The sequence below is a fragment of the Dinoponera quadriceps genome, unplaced genomic scaffold (genome assembly GCF_001313825.1).
Source record: "Dinoponera quadriceps isolate SergipeBrazil2010 unplaced genomic scaffold, ASM131382v1 scaffold3290, whole genome shotgun sequence".
Lineage (NCBI taxonomy): Eukaryota > Metazoa > Arthropoda > Insecta > Hymenoptera > Formicidae > Dinoponera > Dinoponera quadriceps.
In genome coordinates, this window is record NW_014558496.1 from 170,844 (window position 1) to 188,962 (window position 18,119).

The window sequence follows — 18,119 nt, forward strand, 5'->3', positions numbered from 1 at the left end:
GTCTCCTCTCAACATCAAAGGACGCTGTACTAACGTACTTTGTGTTCAAAATGCTTGAAAATGTTTCTAACGACATCTATTAGTGTATTAGAGAAGTTAGAAATCGAATGGTAAGACATAATGCTGTACCCGACAAGCAGGTGTCGTATTTACCGCAGGTAGTCGTTTCGGAGCAGTCGGGAGGGGTCGAGAAAGAGCTCGAAATTTCAATGAAAACGATTTCTGGCAGATATAAAACCGTTTGTCTCTTATTCTAGAGGGTTCAAAGGATTTTTTAAGCCAATAAAAAAAGAATCGATTTTTTGAAATTTCTACTGTGGTGTAACCCCTTAAAAGTATGAATTAAGAAGTATGTGATTAATGTGAACATTATGAACATAATGGGACATAATGCGGACGTAATGGGGAAGAATGAAATGTAAGATATAAATGTAGAAATTGTGTCATGCAGCCGTTCATTTCATCCTATTGTGTGAATCCCTAATTCCTATTCTCGATATTTAATATTTATTCTTATTCCTAATTTATGCTGTATTGTGCACAGGGCCTGAGAAAAATATGAGCGAATCGGCCAATCACACTCGAGGACGTTGATCCGTCATTCTGCACAGGTCTTTACGTTCCCGTGTGGAGTCCAGATGCTATGAAATTCATCGGGAAAATGCAAACTGGCCGCAGACCTGCCTTAAACCGTTAAAAGAAATTGACCAATCACAGTCGAGTATGCGCAGAATAATCGATTGTAATTGGTCGACTTCTTATGGCTCAAGACTTGCTACACCTTTTGTAGATTCGGACTTATTCTTCACATAGATTGCGTTCAGAAAATACAAAGGTTGAGTAGTTCGTCAACATATTGGCCTGCACTTAGGAATTTAACAATAATAAAAATCAATACTCACTGACCACTTCTGTTTTCAGAACGCAGCCATAGTTTATACATACAGAAGGCGGTAAAAAATTAGTTTAAATTTAACCATTCGAAGCGCGATTATCGCGCAGTATAAAATATCAAATTATATCGCATCGACTTGTGCGTTTTTCATGAAACTTTCCTCCACTTTTCTTGAAAAGTATCTTCGTACAATTTTTTCATCCGAACCCAGAAACATCTCTCATTTTCGATAATATTCGTTGCGCTTGAAATATGAAATATATTTATCTTAACATTAGCTTTATTTATAAATCAATAAAATAAAAGGACTATCATTTACAAAAATAATCAAGGTTTATGTATTAATTGCAACAATATCTCCAGAATCTCTTGTTTCTGCTTCGACACAGCGATCCTCTGCCTCCTCTCTTCGATCTCCAGTTCCAATCTGGCCTCGCGCTCCTTCCTCTCCATCCTAAACTTCTCCTCTTCGAGTTGCATTCTCCTCTCCTCCAGGCGGAATTGTTTCTCTTGAAGCTCCACCTCCTTCTTGTGCCTCTCCTGCAGGAATTGCAACGTTGACTTTCTCAGTCCATCGTGCCGTGTCTTGTTTCTGATCGGGCCGCCGGTTCTAGACGGCGACGTGTTCGGCGATCGCAATGGACTGGCTGAAGTTAGCGGGGTCGATGAAGACGACGATGAGGACAGAGTTGGCGATGGCAATGCGATCGGTAGAAACGTCGAGGATGGAAACGACGAAGGTATGGACATCCCTACCGTCGGTTCTTCTATTATCACCTCTAAATTGTTAAAAATGTTCTCTACCTCGAAAGTAATATCCCTAGCTTGCGACTTCTGCCCGTTCGAGTTGACACCTTTGCCGGCGCGTCGGAACTCCCTCTGCAGATCCTGCACCTGCTGAAGAAGTTGTTCCTTCTCATTGTACTGTTCCTCGGTGCCCGACCTGCGAATCAACGTGATATCACGTCCTCAAAAATTACGCGGAGAATCATTTCAACTGAGACAAGCACGATTCAAACAGGACGACTTAATATCCCTTATCTGATCGACAATTCATAAGCATTTGCACTCACTTTCTCAAGTGCGCGCGCCCTTCTCTCGCCCAAATTTTCAAGAGATGGTCGACATGCTCCTTGACGCAGCGCAGGCTGAAGTTCTTCTGCGTCGCCCTCACAACCCGCTCAGCGACGGTTTTCCACCTGTCGCTCTCCTCGTACGGGTTTTGCCCCGAGACCTCCCGCAGCAGTATCAGGTCATCCAGAATCGTGAAACGAAGCCGCTCTGGTTTCGCCATCGGGCCCGGCAATGTGCACTTTCATACGGACACCCGGCCGCGAGTACGACCCGCCGCGCAATAACGTTTACCGTATCGGAAAGCGAGGACGCTCTAACATGTTTCTCGCAATAACATAGCAACATGGCATTGCGAAGTAGAGATATCGTCTCGTCAGAGTGCACAACATAGCTAACCTCTCTGACACGATCGAATATGGCGGATCCGATGGCGCGACGTGCTCGATATATTCAGCAACTCTACCTGCGACGAATGTTCACGGACGTACGTGGACGTGACAAGTGAGACACTACTGGACATTATTTTGGAACGTACAGTTCTCGCCGAATTTTTGTCGAATCGTGCCGCGTGAAAGTAAAAAGATCCCCGATCAGGCGTAGTCCTGCTTAGGTGCGTTCGGAAATCCTGCTCGACGAGGTAGGGTTTATCAACCAATCGTGATAAAGAAATCTTTGCTCTTTCGATCTTGATTGGCCAATCAAATGCTGCTCTGCCCATCGCGTTAGATTTCTGAACGCACCTCTTGGAAATAAACAGTTCTGCTGATATAACGTTGATGAGACGTACTGCTTCGAAAAAATAAAGTTTGACTTGTCATCGAATCGTATTACGACCTTGTTATGAGCTAAGGTCTTCTCACACACGGATTGCTGTAAGCAGTAATGACTGTCGCAGCCAACGCGATGTGCGACGCGCGATATCCAATGAGCGTGCAGCTCTTCTGGAAAAGCAGCATGTTCGTTGGATATCGCATCGCGCATCGTGCGAGAGCCATTAGTCTAGAGAATTCTCTATATTTATTGGATATCATTGCGCGATCCGCTTGTCGCACAAACATCCGATATTTGTCTCCTTCCGACCTTTAACCTCAAAAACGCAGAAATGAGTAGTTGTTATTAAATTTTCTCGAGAAGGAAAAAAGCTTTGGAAGAGAATAATTTGCTCTCCCGAGAAGATAGTAAAGATTCGTGGCAACGTCTTTTGCTTAAACGTAAGTACTTGTTTGCTTGACTTAGCAGTATTTAAATTTTACAGAAATTTTTAGGCAAGCAACGTTCGGTTGACATTCGATGTTTGCTGGTAGAATGAGGATAAATGTATCTTGAAATTGAATTTTAGACGTAATTCAGAATTATCGCAATGATATTTTTATATAGTGTTTCAACGTGTTTTATCCTTAAAAATTAACGCAGCTTCAAACCGTAAGTGGACGCGTGGTAGTCAAACTCAATCAAACTAACCCACAGAAATAATACTCGAAAATCTCAGCTGTAAATAGCAGTTGTTTCATCCCTCGAAAAGTCGCACGCCCACTTACGGAGGTTAATATATGAAAATAACGTAAAAGCAAGAAATATAATGTGACGCATCTTGTAGAGAATGCAAGTCAATGCGGTAAATAGCTTGTCGTATTGCACCACATAGAATAATAGAACTATTTTATACGCTGCTTATTTCAAAGTTTTGAATTTTAAGTCCAGGTACGCTAAAAAAAAAAGGAAATGTTAGAGATAACGTGTAATGATCGTCTTGGCAAGAAAGTCAGAGTGAAATGCAATCCGGACGATACCATAGGTGATTTGAAAAAATTGATAGCTGCTCAAACTGGAACGCACTGGGAGAAGATCGTGTTGAAGAAATGGTACACCATTTTCAAAGATCACATAAAGCTACAAGATTGTATCCTTTACTATGAGAATGCAATTCAATTGTAATACAGTCTAAGAATTGTTCTACAGAGTTTTTTCCTTAACATACTACCTCAGATGAAGTACACGACGGCATGAACTTAGAACTCTACTATCAATAATCCTGTGTAAAATCAAGTTGTATTTAAGTATTTTAAGTGATAATATTCTTATAACCACTGAACGTCTTGTTTTTGTTTTGTAACATATCTTGATATAATTGCTGCATTCAGGAAATACGATTGAGTAATTCGATGTAATTGGTCTAAATTTAGGGTCTTAATAGTAAAGATCGATGACCAAGCCAATAGCTGTAGAGTCAATATCTAGAAAAAAAAGCTATCAGTGATTATTAGTCTTTACTGTTAGATTCCTGAATTTAGACCAATTGGCAAATTAATCAACCGTAGTGTTTTCTGAATGCAACCACGATGATCCACGATCACACAATAAAAAATAAAATATAAAATATTAAATTACCATAAATGTTAAAAAGAAAAGTAAATATATGATTTTTCTATGTTGTCATTTCATAAATATTGCTGTGTTCAAAAATCCCTAATTATATCTACAGATTTATGAGATTACTAAACTGTGCAACAACGTATCTCATTTGATATTAGTGCTCTCTCTCTCTGTGTGTGTGCGCGCGCGCGCGTGTGTGTGTTGTGTATGTGTGTATATATGTATATATAGGGATGTAGCTCAAAAAGTACGGAAAAGCCGCTACAGAATACATAGGCCGTATTAAAAGAACAAGAAAATTTAAAAGGGGTCGTTCTATCCTCTCGCAACATGTATAGTCTTATCAAATGTAACTTGCTTCCGTAGCTTCGACACATTTGAGTTACACCCCGTACCTCCTGTACCTATATAGTTATTTATACATTTATGTATATACGTAAGCTTTTAATCTGCATGTCGATCTGCAATCGAACGATTATCACTCAGGCATCACTGTAAGATGCAAATGCTAGAAATATTAAAACACAAGGCGGCGACCCCTAAAAAAAAAACATCTCAAGAGTTCTGCTCTATATAATCGAGATTATCAAAAATAAGTCGCGCGCAGAAATTAGACAAAGCGTTAGACTCGTCGGGCCACTCTAAAGAGCGCTAAAACTCTCGAACGTTAATGCGGCCTCTTGAACAATCCTTCTATCTTGCCTACTGGACTTTCAGGCTGCGCCATTTCCCTACCCCGGTTGCTTAAGAAGTCTCTTATGTGCTGCACTATCAGATCTATCGCCACTGTAACACAGATCACGAAACGTCAGTGCGTGCGTGCGTGTGTGTGTGTGTGTGTGTGTGTGTGTGTGTGTGTGGTCGCAAGTCAGATGTAAATCGTGTATATACTGGGGAGGTAAATAAATTTCCTTTATTTGCGACGTATGTCAGTATTTATACATCTCGAAACAATATTAAATCGCCTGTAAACATCTGGAATTAATCGTAATGTATTAATCGTAAGAGTTAATCGTTATCGATTATCTTGGGTAACAACTGTAATCGCATAATGATTACGTGCAGTTTATATTATAAGACACTTGTGTTCATATGCTGACTCGCAAGTATAAAGAAAGAGAGAAAGAGAGAGATAGAAAAGGCTAGCTGCTTTCTTCTTCGTTATATATCGTGAATACGCAGGGTGTCCCAGAACTAGCACACTCTTCGTTGACCACAAATACAAAATGGAGATTGAGAAGAACAGGTATTGCCTCGAAATCAGGAACTTAACAATACTTGATATACATACACGTGTCAGTGAAAATGTCAGAAATAATTGAGAGATTAATGGACAAGTTAATGGGTTAATAGAGACATTTCGTACCAGACTTAATCAGTATTTTGTGTGCACAATTTTGTGCAAAATATGGTCCCGTATGAAAATGCTGAACCAAGTTTTCCTCTCGAAACCGTTTTAAAAGAATAATCGTTGAAAAGAACCACGTGTCGAGGTACTATTGCATAACAGTTCTGGCGCACCTTGTATACGTCTCTACACGTTAAAGTACGTTGCTACGAAGTGCGATAGGCGAATATCCCGAGGTACGATAAGTCTAATGTAAACTAGATACACTACATCTCAGAGATAATTACGATTTATGAATACCTTGCATATGTATTGTACGTTATTATGTCAAGTATTATGCAAGAATGCAAACGCAAATTATTATGATGGAGTGACCAGAAAGGGAAGTATAACGCTTTACACAGATAGATGTGTTTGAAACATAATCTAAAGTAACCCGTTTAATAGCCACGTGGGGAACATACATCCATACACACGTACATGTACACACGCATACGATCACATATCACAGAGGACAATTGCACACGTACATATTATTTATAGGTCGTACTCTCAGTTAATATTCGAGACGTTTGCTAAGAAACTTGTGTGACCATAGATAATTATACGAGATATGCAATATTGACTAATACAATTTGCACAGATGATTAGGCGAGAACAAATCGATGGACATTCACCGATTGGATGTCGCCTTCTGATCTTCGAAATCTTCGAAATTCGGGAAATACCGATTTAGAACTCTTTTAATTTAACCATGACGAGTATGAAGCAGCGGTATTGAGATTTAAAAAAAGAGAATGAAAATCGAGTTGGAACCGAAGCCTGAGTTAAAAAATGAGAGAGAGAGAGAGAGAGAGAGAGAGAGAAAAACTCAGTTCCACCGGCTGTACTCCCGTCATTTTACTACGTCTCTTTGTCAGAGACACCACGCAACTTCATGCACTTCCCTCATGGGTTAAGAGTTACAATTTAATTTACGCAAGGATATTCATTCGGGATAAAACACGTATAAAAAGCACCATCCTCCGCCATGTAAGTACAAATTCTTCGGAATACAAAAGTTTGTAATAATACTAGGACAATTTGCGGGGAAACGAGTGTCTGTCCCTTCTGGAGCGTCGATTTTGCTTTTTTTTTTCGACAATATATAATGCGCGTTATATTGAAATTACGTAAAAGAGATACGTAATCTTTTACGACAGCTGAATTATATTACGACGATCGAGGAAACATCGCGTTATAACAACATTCGTGAACGTATCGCGGTAAAAGAAAAGTGTGTTGGCTTAAATCCCTTTTGGGATTCCGTAAAACGGATATCACTTTCCTGTTAATATTAAGAAGAATCGCGAAATATATATCGAGTCATACATGGGAGCGTGGTGCGGAAAAAAATGCAGTGCTTGACAGAGCGAGCTTATCATGCTTAAGTCATCTGCTGAGCGTGTCTGATGAGGCCGAGGTACGCCTACGCTGATAGACGAATGGATGCTGCCCGGATGAGTTTTCGGCCTTTTTCAAACGCAAAATATCCCGGATGTGGTGCACTATTAGGTCTATTGCCACTGCAAACATACAACCAGACCATGTAGGGTTTTTCCCGTGAGGTGTTCTCTTTCTTAAAAGCTTTTTTCGCTTAGTTTAAATAGGTGTAGCTCTGACATCCACAACCACGGCATACCAGGCAGCACCCATAAGGTATAGTTATGTATGGACGCGACTTAAAAAAAATATATATATATATATATATATATATGTGTGTGTATAAAACAAAGAAGAAAACAAAATAGCACGTAAAATATCACCAGTAACTGTGACGTGTACATCTGAATTTTGTATGCATATTGTGATTGTACAATTATTGTTACCATATTTAGATATAAATGCAGTCCCGAAAGAGGCACCTCTTAATGTTAAGTGATCACACCTCTACTTGCCACTGTTGAAACACATTCGATGTGACATTTTATTCTATATTATTTTTTGAGAAGATAGATTGAGACTGTGTCATGTATTATTATTATTACTGATTACAACTACCTGTTAATTCTATCTTATAAATGTATTTCTTATCATTGAGAAAAAAAGAGAAGAAAAAAGAAAAAGAAATATCAAACATTTACAAAAATTTCTTCCCAAGTTTTTAGTAGAGATCAAATTATATTTCTATTTTCAATATATTGTTATAAATTGTTAAATTTTTTTTTTTAATTAAGTCAAACTCATACCCAAAATTGAGAGACAAATCTTTGTGACTTTGTAATCTTTGTATACTTCGACTGCTTAAGTTCGATTCACCAAAAATGTTTCCCCTTTTATCATTTTTTAAACATCATTTTTAAATCAAACTATTAATCTCATGCTACAGGAATAATCAAATTATTAATTTGTTCTTCAATATTTGCAGTTCAGAAGAATGAGAATAGTTCTGGGATTCCCTGTGTATACATCTTGAATATTGTGTAACCAGTAATAATAATAATAAACTTACATATTCATCTTAAAGATTGAAATTTTCAATTTAGAAAAAAAAAACAGAATTAAACGTTAATTTTTTATTAATATTACTAAAGCGGAACAGCATTTCAAACATCAATGCATCATAAATAGACAAACAATACTATAGCAAAAATATTACGAACTAAAAAGAAATATATAAATTATCTTTATTATATATTTACGAAGCAAATAAAAAGACCGAACTCACGGAAAAATTAAAAATAAAACTTCTAAGCTGCAGGTCGCATCAAATATAATAGCTACAATAAATATTACATTTGTGTAATATTACCTGTGTTATCCGCTCCTCTAGGTATTATAACATCTGCAAACTTCTTTGTCGGTAAGCAAAACTCCTCGAAAGCTGGTTTTACAAAATTCATGTATTGATTTAGGACGTAATCCAAGTCCCTACCACGTTCCTTGATATCTCTTGGCACTGAAAAAATCAACATTGATGTTAAGACAGAATAGCGAGCCGATGAAACCGCATGACATGAGAAATTACCTCTTCTCGCGAGCCTGGTATCCGAATCGGTATCGACGAATAATTTCATATGAAACAGATCTCGAATTTTAGGGAAATAGAATACCAGTATTCCTTCAAAGAGGACTACATCAGCGGGATAGATTGTGGTAAGTTGATCCTTCATTCTGAAACAAATATAGATACCGTGTTACACTAAATTTGACTTACAATTTTTATTTGGAATTCGCAACTCATGAATAAAAGCTTGAAAAATTATCATCATTGGATCAAACAATATATTTTAGTTACTTTGGAAATTACTACTCCTTACTTCTATAGATAATTATTACATTAGTATTATTTCATGAATTACTTGTAACTGGGGAAACCACATACACTCTGTTAGTCCTATAATCGTAAGCTGGTATCTCGCACTTAACACCAGCTAATATATCCTGCAGAGTTTGTAAGATCAAGTCGTTATCAAATGCATCCGGATGATCGAAATTGTACTGTCCCTTCTCAGCCTTCACTTTCTCAGCTGGTGTTAGGTCACGGTAAAAGCTATCTTGTGATATGCAGACCACCTGGCGCTGCTGATGATCCATGTCGACCTGTCCCAGCTTCTCCATTATACGCTTGCATACTGTGGACTACAATATCAACCAACAGTCAATATGTATAATTAAAATTAATCATTGACATGTTCCTTTTATTGTTAGAGTATACGAAATCCCTCATTAAATATACAAGGATAAAACGACTCATTAGCAATGATCAACGCTAATAAAACTTCCCGAATCTTCGAAACACACATACACGCAAAAAGAAAATAAAAACGGATTCCAAAATGAGAGACAACACAAATTCGAGTTGTCAATATGGATTGATTGCATCAGCGCGCGAGCACATTGCGTTCACTTGAAGTATAGATTAAAGTCAATTATTATGCGATAGAGACTGCATAATGTCAGAGAATAATTAAAAAAAAATCATACCTTTCCGCTCGCAGTGCCGCCGGAGACTCCAATAAGGAATGGTGTTTTGCCCTCGATGCCGTTCAGTTTACCGTTGATGCCGAAGGACATTTTCCGCGTGGTACCGATGTTCGCCGGCATATCTGCCATCGTCCGGAAACCGGGTTGAAATGACTTAGCTTCGCTGAAGGCGACTTGTTCACCGGAAGAACCTAAATCGAGAACGGTTGTAGGACACGTATGTACCGAGAATTACGTAGAAAGACACGTTCTACTATTCAGGGTAGATATTCCATTCGTAACACGTATGATATATGTGAACCACGACGGACGAGGTCAGTGAAATGTCGATGCAGAAATACTTCGACTCCCTTCTACGTCTTGCGTCTTCTGCACACTGGGTATCGATTATTGGTCCGTTCTTTTCAACTGCGCTTTTTCACTGCTGAAATGCTGAACTGCTGCAATAAGTTAGAGCGAGACAAAATATACTTGCCTCATTCTAACTTATTGCACCAGTGGCGCAGCTAAAGAGAACGGACCGCAAGAAAAGTTACTAGAAATTATTGGAAATTCTAGTGCCTCTCAAGTTTTTACCAACATAAATCCCCTATAGATGTAAATTTCTTCAAATAGCGCAGCAGTTCAATCAAAAAGGTACGGACTACAAATTCGTAGTCTGATACGGATTTTGTAGTGCTCAAAGAGAACGCAGCCGAAAGTGCATCCATGTTATGTTCCTAAATGCGTAGCGCGCGTATTTTATACGGATTCACAATGAAAACATTTTCTCGTCGTGTGACGTTCAATTTTTTGTGAGATATAAGATATAAAAAGAAAGAGATGAAAACGTGTTGCGCTTGTGGGTTTCGCGAAAAACGTGACACCACTGAGAACAACGAGAGAGTGTCTTATCACTCGTACGTAAATGTTCTTAACCTGTGATCGTGATCCATAATATTGTTTATCCATTTATTGATGAATATATTTACGTAAATTGTAATTAATTATAATAATAACTACTGGGAAAAATAATTACACCATCTTGCATTTTAGGTTCCCGAAGAAGAAGGATATGCGTCAGGCGTGGGTCAGTGCAATAGGGAAGAAAGATTTCGTCCCAACCAAAAGCAGCATTTTGTGTAGCCTACATTTTGCCAAAGAATGCCTGTATTACCCTAACAATGGAGGGAAAAAGCAACGGATACGTTTACGGCCAGATTCTATACCGACCTTATTTGATGTATGTTTTTGGTAAGGAAATTAGGTAATTATTTGTGCATTAACACGTAATACATTATGATTTGTCTGTACCTGTTGAATATTAATGTAAAATATGTAGCTGTATGTATATATAATGAAGAATAAATCAATAATGTAAGTATTGAATTTGTTTTGCAGGAAAAGGAGGAACAGAAAGGGAATACACATGGGATATGCGAGGAAATCTAAACAAAGTCAAGATGATAATCATTCTAAGGATGAGAAACTGGATATGAAAGTTCGCTTAAAAACGGAATCTGAATCAGACACGAACATGAGGTCGGCACTATTTGTTAATGACGTGGCGACATGTAGTAAATGGAACAAATGTCAAATGAAGTCAAAAGAAACTAATAGGTACGGTGTACAGAACTAGAATATATAATTAATTTTATTTTATTTAACTTAAAATTATCGTTGCGTATATACAGGGAGTGCTCTGTAACTTCAAGAGTTAAACGACGGTATCATACGGTGTATCCAAAATACATTGGTTTCTGTACTCTCAGTGATCTCCGGTCTCCCGTGAAAGTCATGCATAATTGGAAAATGGCTATGACCTGCATTAGCTCGCAACGAAAAGAAATTGCAATACTTAGGAGGAAAAATTATTGTCTACAAACAAAAGTTGCAATTCTCGAGATGTTGTTAGCTGATTGGAAAGGAACCTGCTAGGAGTGTAAGCACAACTTTATTTATAAATCGCCATGTTGATATCATAGCTAGTACTTGAATGATATGAATGTAATATCATCAATCATGTTATCATATTACGATAATATTTAAATTTGAATCTGGCGAGTCTGTGCTATTGAATGTAAAATTATGCCCAAGTTATGTCCAGTCGTATTATCAAAGTTGAGAGTGTCGGATAAATTTGAGTGCTAGTGATAAGTTACTCATTGTCAATCAACAATGTATTTATAATATTTTTATAAAACGAATAGTTATAATAATTGTGTCGTGATTGAATTAGAGATTTTTTACTTATGCATTGGTAAGATAAAAACTAAAAGCGATCAGTCATGATACATTAATATCTAGAAATGATTTATCTTTTAGGATGCTTATGGAGAATTTACACTGTCTCTGATGTCCGACATACGATGTCGATATCCAATAGAATAAATTTTCCGGAGACGAACGTCTTGCTAGTTAGGAACCTTAAAAAGTCAAACTTACTATTGGACATCGGATTATTGTACTTTGGCATGAAAGACAGTGTGAAATTTGGTATACAATATTGCCGTATTTCGCTGTCAGATGTTGGAATGCAGCCGATGGTCCAATGAGAGAATTTACTTTTCGAGAACGAGTTCTCCTCATTGGACCGCGAAGTCATAAAAGCACATCAAAAAGTGATGTTTCCGAATGCAGTCTAAATGTTTCAGAACAACTGGTGTCTAGTAGTGTGCACACATTGTGTGTTTCCGAACGGAACCTATGTTGTAAATGCTTGAAAAGTACTAGAATTTCTAGTAATTTCTAGTAACTAGTACATCCGGCTAATAACTCTGCACGAGCGTTTTAGGATTGTGGATATAAGACCTAAAGCGGGGTTTACAATGAGATTTTAAGACTTAAGATTTAAGAAACTGTCCTAAAGACCGATTATAATTGATTTTTCTTCTATAATTTGACTGTGATTGGTCAATTTTTTTTTTAAGACTTAGAGCTTAAAACATCTATTGTAGATTGGGACTAAAGATGGCTTTCACAACCTTCAATTAATTTAACTCGCTGATTATCCCATTCGAATTGACCAATCGCATTTTTTGTTGAGCAGAATTGGCTAGAAATGACCAATGGCATAATCAGCAAGTTAATTTAATCGGAGGTTATGAAACTGGTTCTTGAACCGTCAGTTATCTGAAATCCTAAAAATGGCTTAGGAGCCACTTGATTGACTGAAAAGCCACATTTAAGGCACTTTTATTGATAAAAAAGTATTCAAAATACACATTAAAGTATGTATATATTTAGATATAGCTATTAATACGTGAAAGATTTGAAGCTTGTCACTTCTCAAATTTTAAACGTATAATAAATTTATAGTAACATTTGATAACATTCGTAAAAAAATATTGCTTCGTGAAAAAACTCTTGGATGTTAGGTAAGCGGATCAAGCAATATGTGTTGTGGCATGTGTGACCACTTATTTCGCGTGATTGTATACAATAGTCTGCATATCAATACCTTCTGGCCGGTATTTATAGTTGGATTTTATATTTAAGACCGTCTTAAGTTTATTTTCAGATGCTTCGTGGCCAATAAAATGAGTCGTAAAGCATCTGAAGATAAACTTAAATATTAGATCAAATTACGAATACCGGCCTCTAGTTGCATCGCAAGTTTTTTTACTTTTATCGTGAGTGCAGAGTGACATTTTTGACATGTCATGCTTATCATGCATTTCGGACTTAGAAAGAGTGATTCTACATCCGACATCTAGCCAAGGCGAGATTTTTCAAAGTAACACTTTTGTTGCGATACAAAAGAGAGGTTATTTAATTCAGTTGTATTTTTAATCAATTTAATATATAAATTAGTTAATTTGCGAAAATTCAGCGAATGATGTTTATTGTTCTCGCGACTGTTGTACACTTTCTCTGGTCTTACATTTTATCTGTATAATATTTATGTTTGATATACATTTTGTGATTTGTAAACCGTATTCTAGTTTTTTTTTTGTTAATATTATCAATTACATGTTATATTATTTATAAAAATTTCTTTTGTGTTTGCACATTGAATTGTTTAGACATGGGTAAAATTTTGATTCTAATAGAAAACTTTTTTTTTGCATAGTACAATAAGTTTACAGAACAGCATTATCGCTCCTATTCTTTAATCTCATTTCTGATAATGTATCATATTCTAGATTATCCATCTGGTAATTTGATAAACTCAAGTAGTTCTTATGAAACTGCAAAGAGGAACGTTATAATTGGTACTACAACGTCGAAAACAGAAATGGAGCAAAGAGAAAATAATACAAATAGTTTGGATATAAAACAAGTAGCCAGTGTGTCAAAGATGATGGATGCTAAGCATATTCTTCACAGTGCCATTTTTCATCCTGTCCTTCGAGAGTGGCAATCCAAAAATTCAACCAACTTTGACTCTTATAATCTTATGTTACCTATATTTGTGACGTAAGTATGATGTAATAACAGTTATATATAACATATTTCTGTCTTGAATATTGACATTTATATCTATTCTTGTAAAACATACGCATGGAGATATATTCTATAAATATATGTAAATTTTATATTCTCAGAAGAAAAAAGATAAAACTTTATAGCACACAATGAAATTACATAACAATATTATGTTGCGTAGAATATGATTTTCCAAGAGTATTAAAAAAAATATAAATAATCAGGATTATCTTTAAATATATACATCACTGAATGTTATGATTTTTTAAAATAATGAAGATTTTTTTAAATAATGAGGTAGGAAGCATATATATGTAATATACAAATGAAAATTTTGCTCATGTGATTTTAGCGACGAAGAAGTTATGGAATATATTTCAAGTATGCCTGGGATGTTTCGCATGGGAGTTAAGTGGGTAAAATCTGTTGTGGCTCCTCTTGTTAGGAAAGGATTAAAGTCTATTTTATTATTTGGTGTGATAAAGACTCTACCCAAGGTAATATCCATTAACTAAACTTAAATATATTTATATTAAGTATGTTTATGTGTAACCTTATGTAATATTATCATTTTAAATTTTAATCACACGTAGTCAATAGTAAAGGTCAATGTAATTATGACTGGTTTTTAATTATAGGACGCACGTGGTACTCATGCTGACAGTGAACAGAATCCCGTTATCCGAGCGTTGCCGATACTTAAATCTGCTTTTCCCGATTTGATAATAGCGTGTGATGTTTGCTTGTGCCCATATACAAGTCTCGGACACTGCGGTATTATCGGGACGGATGATCTTATAGACAACACAGCGAGTATTAAACGACTCGCAGAAGTTGCTCTTGCATATGCCAAGGCTGGTAAGAAGTTATACATTCTTAAGAATTAATCGTAAAATTAAGTCCATAATTTACTCTATTTCGAAAATAGTAATAGCAATAAATAATTGATACAGCGAATAAAACTGAATGTGCAGACTTATTCCAGCTAGAAGTTTTAGTTTCGGGCCCAGATTGTCATCCTTTATCTTTTTCGATTGCGTCAACATATGTGATAATCCTCATCATATGTACTCTTACCCAATAAACAATCTGTTAGCAGTCTGACGACAGATTAACGACAGATTATTAAATGTTTGTAAATACTTTACAGGCGCGCATATCGTTGCGCCGTCCGATATGATGGATGGCAGAGTGGCTGCGATAAAACAGTCTCTAATAATAAACGGGTTTTCACATAAGGTAGCGGTCTTGTCTTACTCCGCAAAGTTCGCGTCGACACTTTACGGGCCCTTCCGGGAGGCATCGGGCAGTGCTCCGGCAAAGGGCGACCGCCGATGTTACCAGTTACCCTCTGGTAGCGCTGGATTGGCAGTCAGAGCAGCCGTAAGTTTCATTCCATTTATTGTTACTCCGTTTATTGCCGTTCACATCGCTCTTCTACAATGATATGTTACGTAGAACTGCCAAATTCGTAAAAATCCATTAATAATTACGCCTGAAGTATAATTTTATTATATAAGAAAAAACGTAAATTGTATACAGAACGTATCGCATTGATTTCGCAAAAATTGTAACAGAATGCAAGATGCCGTGCGTTCGTTCTGCATAATGCAGATACTCAGGCTCATATTAATATTCGTTACTTGAAATTTGGTTCTCACGTGACACACTTGTAGATTTTATATAATTTTTGACATCTTTTCGTTAAAGGCAAGAGATGTAAACGAAGGAGCGGACATGCTAATGGTGAAGCCAGGGCTGCCTTACTTGGATATAGTCAAACGTATAAAGGATGCCCATCCTGAATATCCTTTATTTGTGTACCAAGTCTCAGGAGAATACGCCATGTTGCATCATGCTGCGAATAATAATGTGTTCGAATTAATGAACGGAGTAGTCGAATCAATAACCGCCATGAGGAGAGCCGGTGCTGACTGCATCATAACGTACTTTACTCCTTTACTTTTAAATGCATGGTACAGAAAATCCAAATATTAGAATTCAATTGTTGGAACTTCGTGAGGCTAAGGATTTCTGCACAGGACCGTCTACGACGAGATATTACATCACATTGTGTAAATTTACGCAGCAGTCTTAATATATACGTACATAAAGGATGTTATAAATGTATATATATAAAAGACATATATACATTTTTAATTAACTATTTACGCAACATATATACGTATATAAAGGATGTTATAAATATATATATATAAAGGACATATATAAATTTTTAATTAACTATTTACGCAACATATTCCTCATAAGAATTTGGATCGGAAAATACCGAGCGAAAATGTCTCGAGACGTTGGTAGTTTACGAGAGATTGGGAAAACCAGACTTTTCATAATTCATGCTTCAAATAACCAAATGGATGACATCTATTTGTTTCGACTAATTTCCAGTGGTTTTTTTTTACTTCAGTAGAATTTATATGATCACACATAATTACGCTTTTATGTTACGATTTTCTTTGTGCGTTGATCTAAGTTTACTGTTACGTATAGACTAAAGTTTTCCGTCACCACTTAATGTAACCCAACGCGTTACGGACGTTCCTGTGCAAAGGCCCCAAAAGTTAAATTGTGTTCTACTTGAAAGCGCTCGAAAAAGACAATATACAACATATACAATATACAATATACACATTACAAATATCGAAAATGATTTTTAACATACCGGAAAATCACTGCATATTTTTGCATACTATGATTTTACTAATAGAATGATTTTTGACTATGATTTTACTATGATTTTTGCAATGAAACCAGCAGTAATTAAGCTGGCGTACAAAGTTATAAATTAATCATTGGTGACAATCGCAATTAATTGCAATTATAAAAAACAAATTGTTACATATGCATTTGTTATAAGTTGCGTTTCGAGTTAACAAACCTGTTAAATCCCGTTGAGATTAGTACGTGGATTTGTAGATAATTGTAGATGATTTTGTTAAGAAGGAGTCGAAAGATATAATAACGTGAGACGACCCGGTGAGTAAATACGTGTTCCGCTTAACCCACTACCTGAGATAACGGACACGTACCGTTAGACGGGAAAAGTGTCACGGATGCGTGATTGCATGTGTACGTACATGCGTACAAGCAGAGCTTAGCGCAATTACAGTAAAATATCAAATCTTATCTTTAAACGTTCGTTCCTTAAAACTTTGTACAATTTCGTAAGGAAAATCGGGAGTATTTTTGTCTTTTTAAATGTATAAAAGGGTTACGGTCTAAAACAAGATTGTGTTGCATAATTTTTAGCAAAACACGCGCCAATAAATGGAGGATATAATATAAAGTGCTTCTATTAAAAACATTTTCCTTGATATCAAGTAACATAAAAATGAGACAACCGTTTTATTGTTAATTATTAAATTTTAAAGTCGATTAAATACTTTCGCCAATTTTTAGCGTTGCGACATACGTGCTATCGCGTACAAACTATATTTCTACATGCATGACATATATATACTCGTATACATGATTCATATCAAATTGATACACGTATATCTAATTTCTTTTTAAGTTCGGTTGCATCAGTATCTCGAACGACGATCAAGCCGCGCGACGCAATCCCCTGGTTGTAATTAATTATTGTAATTAATTAAGTAATTATGTTATTAATTAAATAATTATTTTGTATCTATGCGATAGGTGTACACTTGAGATTGCAATAAAATTTCATGGGAGCCTGTATGCTCGCGTCTGCAAACGATTTCTCGCTGCCTGTGGCATGTGACGTAATGATTTTCAATTTAATTACTCCAATAATTACATAATAATAATTTAATCTAGAATTCTATCCAACATTTATTTAGTTCTTTTCTCCAAAATTCAATCCAACATTTCTAAGATGGATTATTTCGCAAGATTCTAAGATGGATTATTTCGTCACGCTTACTTGCGGGAAAATGATTATATACAATTATACACGATCATATACGGACAAATTTCATATATATATATGATCTTTTTCTCCCGGATATACGTAACATGATACGTGTCCTCTCGTTGTTTTTCCATGACGAAACTCTTGACTCGGTTGAA

The 18,119-nt window shown here is 36.2% G+C and overlaps 5 protein-coding genes across 10 annotated transcripts; 3 read left to right on the top strand and 2 right to left on the bottom strand.

Moving 5' to 3' along the window:
• Nucleotides 1-1,157: 1,157 nt before the first annotated feature.
• LOC106749880 lies at nucleotides 1,158-2,721 on the bottom strand. The gene is made up of 2 exons (XM_014629788.1): nucleotides 1,969-2,721; nucleotides 1,158-1,838 (listed from the first exon to the last, which is right to left on the bottom strand). Exons 1-2 carry the CDS (start codon nucleotides 2,187-2,189, stop codon nucleotides 1,223-1,225), a joined length of 837 nt encoding a protein of 278 aa, XP_014485274.1. The 5' UTR covers nucleotides 2,190-2,721; the 3' UTR covers nucleotides 1,158-1,222.
• A 264-nt stretch (nucleotides 2,722-2,985) lies between these two features.
• On the top strand, nucleotides 2,986-4,660 carry LOC106749882 (ubiquitin-like protein 5). Its single transcript, XM_014629792.1, has 3 exons — nucleotides 2,986-3,180; nucleotides 3,666-3,869; nucleotides 3,956-4,660. Exons 2-3 carry the CDS (start codon nucleotides 3,692-3,694, stop codon nucleotides 3,997-3,999), a joined length of 222 nt encoding a protein of 73 aa, XP_014485278.1. The 5' UTR covers nucleotides 2,986-3,180; nucleotides 3,666-3,691; the 3' UTR covers nucleotides 4,000-4,660.
• Nucleotides 4,661-4,983: 323 nt separating this feature from the next.
• On the bottom strand, nucleotides 4,984-10,062 carry LOC106749881 (probable uridine-cytidine kinase). 2 transcript variants are annotated; one of them, XM_014629791.1, is made up of 5 exons: nucleotides 9,657-10,059; nucleotides 9,055-9,311; nucleotides 8,698-8,843; nucleotides 8,482-8,628; nucleotides 4,984-5,128 (listed from the first exon to the last, which is right to left on the bottom strand). In XM_014629791.1, the coding sequence occupies exons 1-5, from the start codon at nucleotides 9,783-9,785 to the stop codon at nucleotides 5,010-5,012; spliced, it is 798 nt and encodes a 265-aa protein (XP_014485277.1). In that variant the 5' UTR covers nucleotides 9,786-10,059; the 3' UTR covers nucleotides 4,984-5,009. The 2 variants fall into 2 exon arrangements, with proteins under 2 accessions (XP_014485277.1, XP_014485275.1); XM_014629789.1 differs by lacking the exon at nucleotides 4,984-5,128 and adding an exon at nucleotides 5,229-7,255 and having other exon boundaries at nucleotides 9,657-10,062.
• A 289-nt stretch (nucleotides 10,063-10,351) lies between these two features.
• Nucleotides 10,352-12,498, top strand: LOC106749872 (THAP domain-containing protein 2-like). 3 transcript variants are annotated; one of them, XM_014629759.1, is made up of 5 exons: nucleotides 10,352-10,555; nucleotides 10,692-10,889; nucleotides 11,037-11,255; nucleotides 11,330-11,577; nucleotides 11,961-12,498. In XM_014629759.1, exons 1-4 carry the CDS (start codon nucleotides 10,479-10,481, stop codon nucleotides 11,571-11,573), a joined length of 738 nt encoding a protein of 245 aa, XP_014485245.1. In that variant the 5' UTR covers nucleotides 10,352-10,478; the 3' UTR covers nucleotides 11,574-11,577; nucleotides 11,961-12,498. The 3 variants fall into 3 exon arrangements, with proteins under 3 accessions (XP_014485245.1, XP_014485244.1, XP_014485246.1); XM_014629758.1 differs by lacking the exon at nucleotides 11,961-12,498 and having other exon boundaries at nucleotides 11,330-11,801; XM_014629760.1 differs by lacking the exon at nucleotides 11,961-12,498 and having other exon boundaries at nucleotides 11,408-11,801.
• Nucleotides 12,499-12,597: 99 nt separating this feature from the next.
• Nucleotides 12,598-16,234, top strand: LOC106749870 (delta-aminolevulinic acid dehydratase). 3 transcript variants are annotated; one of them, XM_014629756.1, is made up of 6 exons: nucleotides 12,598-13,371; nucleotides 13,781-14,054; nucleotides 14,416-14,560; nucleotides 14,702-14,921; nucleotides 15,214-15,446; nucleotides 15,774-16,234. In XM_014629756.1, the coding sequence occupies exons 1-6, from the start codon at nucleotides 13,293-13,295 to the stop codon at nucleotides 16,059-16,061; spliced, it is 1,239 nt and encodes a 412-aa protein (XP_014485242.1). In that variant the 5' UTR covers nucleotides 12,598-13,292; the 3' UTR covers nucleotides 16,062-16,234. The 3 variants fall into 3 exon arrangements, with proteins under 3 accessions (XP_014485242.1, XP_014485243.1, XP_014485241.1); XM_014629757.1 differs by having other exon boundaries at nucleotides 12,598-13,356; XM_014629755.1 differs by having other exon boundaries at nucleotides 12,599-13,401.
• The last annotated feature ends 1,885 nt before the right edge of the window (nucleotides 16,235-18,119 follow it).